Raw genomic sequence first — 4,557 nt, 5'->3', positions numbered from 1 at the left:
TTTTCTATAGTTTCAGTATTAGCCGATAGATGGCATTTAAAGATAACCATTTTTGATTTTATTACCATTATTGCTCATGGTAAAATTGTTAGATTAACCCATTAGTTAACCGAGAAACTTTTTCAATTAATTGTACAAGTAGTCCTGCTACCTATAAAGGGTAAACTTGGGCATCATGTAACAACTTTTAGCAAGCGTATTGGTCTTGGGAATGTGGTCTTAATTTGTTGAGTGCTTTGGGTTTGTTAATTATTACTAAGTGCTTTTAGTACGCTTAATGTATTACTCTTTAATAATCATTTAATGTATTATTTTAAATAAAAATCCGTTTTCCAGTCTTCAGTTTTTCTGAATTCAAACCATAATTGTTGATATTTTTTACATCAGAGTTAAGTTCGTTCATTGCAATACTACGAGGTTTACGAGCGATTTTAGAATATTTGTAGTATTCAGGATATCTAAAACAAAAAATAGGAATAGTGTTAAAACCTTACACATAAAAAAACCGTAAACAGTTGAATATAGAAAGTTTCCGAAGAAAACAGTTGAACATAGAGATAAAAAAAAATCTGTTAGTTTCTAAAAATTGTGATAAAAAATACATTACAATGCCGATGAAAACACTTAGCTAAGAATAATTAAAACTTACTTGTCTTTATATCCCGGTGGCATAGATACTTGAGCGCAAACAACACAAGCTAAAGCGAAGAGAATGAACACAACTTGTGAATCCATCGCACGGAATGCGGGAAAGAACTCCTATAATACTTTGTAAGTCTGTTAATGGTTTCTGCACGTATTCCGTTTTTATACTGGTCTGGTTCCTTTGACGGTGAATCCCCCAGATCGAGTCATGTGAACGCGTTTCTTTTTCCTTTTAACTCTATTGCTTTTAGATACGTAATTAAAACATATATCTCGTACGTAGATAAGAGATGAAGGGCCTGTCCCACCACTGACTGATAGAGGCTCAGATAGCTTCGACGTGAGAAATTCAATGACCTCCAAATACAGAAACAAAACTAATAATTTGTTTATTTTTTTAATAATTGTTATATTGGAAAATACACAAATACTGTTAGATCAGGAAATAAACCTTATAAAAATTGATAACAGTCTTCAAAATCTACCTTTATTTTACAATTTTAATAAAATCACTACAAATATGAACATATTATTTGTGAATCTATGAAATTGCCATACATTTGTGTAGGCATTGAATTAGAATCTGAATTAGAATCAGACAACGCCCACGTATTGCGAGCTTAGCTCTGTAACGTCCAGGACTCAAATAAACTTGATTATTAGTATCTATCCAAAGTTATGTTCGAAGGTAGCACCCACACCGTAGTCGGGTTTGCCGCGACCGATGTCAGTATTGAGAGTACCGCCAGCAGAGAAGCGAGTGTTTTTGTCAACGTTCCATACTTTAGATAATGCTGCATCGACCTGAAATAAAAAAATGACTATAAAAATGTATTCTTCAAAAACTACAAATTAAATTAAAACTGGTAAAATCAGAGGTCATTATGGAAACATTTGTAAGCTGCCAAAGTTTTAAATTTCGAGCAAATTGCTTTTTGATTTACGCTACATATTCATGTATCTAATTTCGTTTTTGTTCCAACCCCTACAACTTACGTTAGTGTGTCCGTGTATCTGTTTAGTTATTTCTATGGCAGCATTGGCATCCTTATTGACATTATTCCAGTTGAGTTTACCGCCAAGCAAGCTGCTATCCCCAGTCGCACCCAACACTCTTGTACCGTATGCCTGTCCTTGCAACTTTCCCCTGTTGTCATTAAAAATGTCCTGTTTGTAGCCACCTTTACCCTGGAAATTGAACGTCGTTACATAATAAGAACATCTATCAGATGATGTGTTTATAAAGTTTATATGGCAAAACTTACGAATAATCCTTGATCGTTGTTGCCAAGAGTTCCGAATACAGTGCCTTTACCAACTTGCTTATCCCATGTCACATCGCGTCTTTGTCTCTGTTCTCTAAAATTGATTCCAATGAGTAATCATATTAACAAGTGATTTAAGATATACCGATATTGGAAACTATCGATAGAGAATCCGAAATTCGTTTAGTTACATACTCCATGGTGAATATAGACTTGTAAGGATCTTATGGCACTTTTTCGACATTGACTGGGGCGCTTGGTAGATTTTAGAGTTACCAGAAAGCAAAAAATTCCCACCTTCTATCGAAGTTCTCTCATGTTGAAAATTAAACAAAAGAACATGCTACTTTTTTTTAAATCCAATTTCTAAGGGCCTGTCCCACGTGTAAAACGTGATGGAAATATCGGATTTTGTTATCTTATCTGACAGTGACGTCATTTCTAAGCTTCCTGAGCTTCTATCAGTCAGTAGTGGGCGCTAAATTATCAAAATTACAGTATTTGTACAGTTGCCGCTCCCTCATCAGTTAAATTTTGTCGCTTTAAAAATGACACTGTTCCCGTAATTGCCAAGTGCCATATGATCCTTGTAGGTCGGAATCGAACTTAATTTTTACTTCATTAAAATAGATGGCGTTGTTTTACTTACCTAGAATTTGATATGTCATCTATAGACCTTGATGTTACAACTTGTATGCAAACCAAAATGGCTAAACATAAATAGGCTGAGGATTGTGAATACATTGCGTTTGTATTTTGGGCTGTAAAAGATATTATAATACGATAAATTGACATTTTGAGCATATTTATAAGGCCAAATTATAATGGTTATGATTAAGTAACGATCCGCCCCAATTTTACCTTAGTGGCAAAGAATATATTTTTATAAACATATTATCTTTTCTGACACAACCATACCCTTACCGTTTACATCCCATTTAAATAGCTTATCTATACTATTATAAAAAAGCGTAAACACACACTTCTTTGTTGCCTAAGATGTCAGCAATCACAGCAAATTTTCGAATAACTCTATTTTTAATAAAAAGCCCTACACTTACGTCACGCTTTTGACTATATATTTTCACGCCGTTAAACTTAGGGGTAAATATTTTGGATAAAAACCCTAATGTGGGAAAGAGACCATAAGTTGTTGCCAACATCAAGGAAGAAGAAGAAGAAGTTTCCATGGTTTAACATCATGTCATGTCATTTTGATATTTGCAATTAATAATAATTTGACAAATGTGAACAATAATTTTTTTTTTATAATTTTATGCGGATGAAGTCGCACGGGAACAGCTAGAAGCTTATAATAATAGTCATGTATGTAGCTTTCTAACTGGTTATTGTTATAAATACACGATTGTTTCGTTGAAATCAGTTACAAAAGTATTTATGATTTAAATTATGTTTTTAATTTTATATTTACCTGTAATGTTAGCTGCAAAACTGTTGATTGTAGTATGGAGAAAGGTTACCATTGTATGCATTTATATATTCAACTCTCCCCGTATTCTATCAGGGGAATAACATTCAACTGGTTACCGGGACTTTACATGAGCGGTACAATTTTCCTTAACGAGAATTTCAGTTTTTTTAAATTATTATCCTTAAACTTTTTGATTTAACACTTTTTTCGTTTGAAAAGATGCGGGCGTTGACCTGAATTAGTGAATCAATTGATGACGTAAGCTGATGAAGTGAATTAACTACATCTACAGTCGGTAAGTACCATTATAAAAACGAGAATAAAAAGCGTCAACCCGAGTATCAGACGTTTGTTTTCTTCTACTATATTTGCTTATTAATGACTTGCTCGCAACTTCGTCCATGTGAAATAAAAAAATATAGCCTTTGTTACTCAATGATAACATAACTTGTAAACGGTGAAAGAATTTTTGAAATCGGCCAAATAGTATTTGAGTTATTTCAATGCAAAAAAAAACAAATCTTTTCTCTTTATTATGTTGGTAAAGACATAGATGTCTTACCAGTTCATCTAAAATAAATGCATATGAAGAACATTCTCGTAGGCACTTGTCATTACTTCCTTTCTTACGAGTATAACGTTTTATGTCAAGGTTAATTTTCTGAACATTAGCGAACGTGCATAAAATTCTTGATATATTACGGAAAAATTTTAATCCAACTTTCTTTATGCATATAAGATGTAATATAACAAAAGCGGTAGACTGAAGTGGCAATGGGCCGGTCACATTTGTCGGGCCAGCGACGCCAGGTGGGAGAGGTAAGTCCTCGAATGGAGGCCGCGAAAGGGGACCAGGAGCGTAGGGCGTCCCCACCCAGGTGGACAGGCGACTTAGGGTGGACGGCGGGAAGACGTTGGATGCGGAAGGCGTAGGACCGCAATCTGTGGAAGATATTGGGGAAGGCCTATGCCCAACAGTGGGCAGATAAAGGCTGATGATGATAAAAAAAACATACAACAGAATTGAGTTCTTTTGGTACGTCTGTCAAAAAATTACAATAATCCCTAGGACAGAATTGTCGTCTTGGTTTAGCTATACTTGGTTATACTTGGTAAAATAAACTTAAGTTATTCCTTGCTAACCTATTTCGCGCAATCAGTTAAATAGGTTAGTTACGTCACAATCGTGAATTCGTCGTTTACACTGTACATTAG

The 4,557-nt window shown here is 34.5% G+C and overlaps 1 protein-coding gene across 1 annotated transcript; it reads right to left on the bottom strand.

The window, feature by feature from the left end:
• Positions 1–1,026: 1,026 nt before the first annotated feature.
• On the bottom strand, positions 1,027–3,475 carry LOC106104197 (gloverin-like). Its single transcript, XM_013284162.1, has 5 exons — positions 3,343–3,475; positions 2,560–2,671; positions 1,911–2,004; positions 1,642–1,833; positions 1,027–1,449 (listed from the first exon to the last, which is right to left on the bottom strand). Exons 1-5 carry the CDS (start codon positions 3,401–3,403, stop codon positions 1,312–1,314), a joined length of 597 nt encoding a protein of 198 aa, XP_013139616.1. The 5' UTR covers positions 3,404–3,475; the 3' UTR covers positions 1,027–1,311.
• Between the last annotated feature and the right edge of the window lie 1,082 nt (positions 3,476–4,557).

This window comes from Papilio polytes, unplaced genomic scaffold (genome assembly GCF_000836215.1).
Source record: "Papilio polytes unplaced genomic scaffold, Ppol_1.0 DF824270.1, whole genome shotgun sequence".
In the NCBI taxonomy this organism is placed as follows: Eukaryota; Metazoa; Arthropoda; class Insecta; order Lepidoptera; family Papilionidae; genus Papilio; species Papilio polytes.
The sequence above is the reverse complement of the archived record's forward strand: the minus strand, read 5'-3'. Positions and strand labels throughout refer to the sequence as shown.

What these genes read in the sequence shown, in the direction of transcription:
- LOC106104197 (XM_013284162.1), bottom strand. Translation starts at nt 3,403, where the DNA reads ATGCATACAATGGTAACCTTTCTCCATACTACAATCAACAGTTTTGCA. An exon ending in TTTTGCAGCTAACATTACAG is followed by an intron (nt 2,672 to 3,342) that starts GTAAATATAAAA and finishes TATCTTTTACAG; the next exon opens with CCCAAAATACAAACGCAATG. An exon ending in AGATACACGGACACACTAAC is followed by an intron (nt 1,450 to 1,641) that starts GTAAGTTGTAGG and finishes TTTTTATTTCAG; the next exon opens with GTCGATGCAGCATTATCTAA.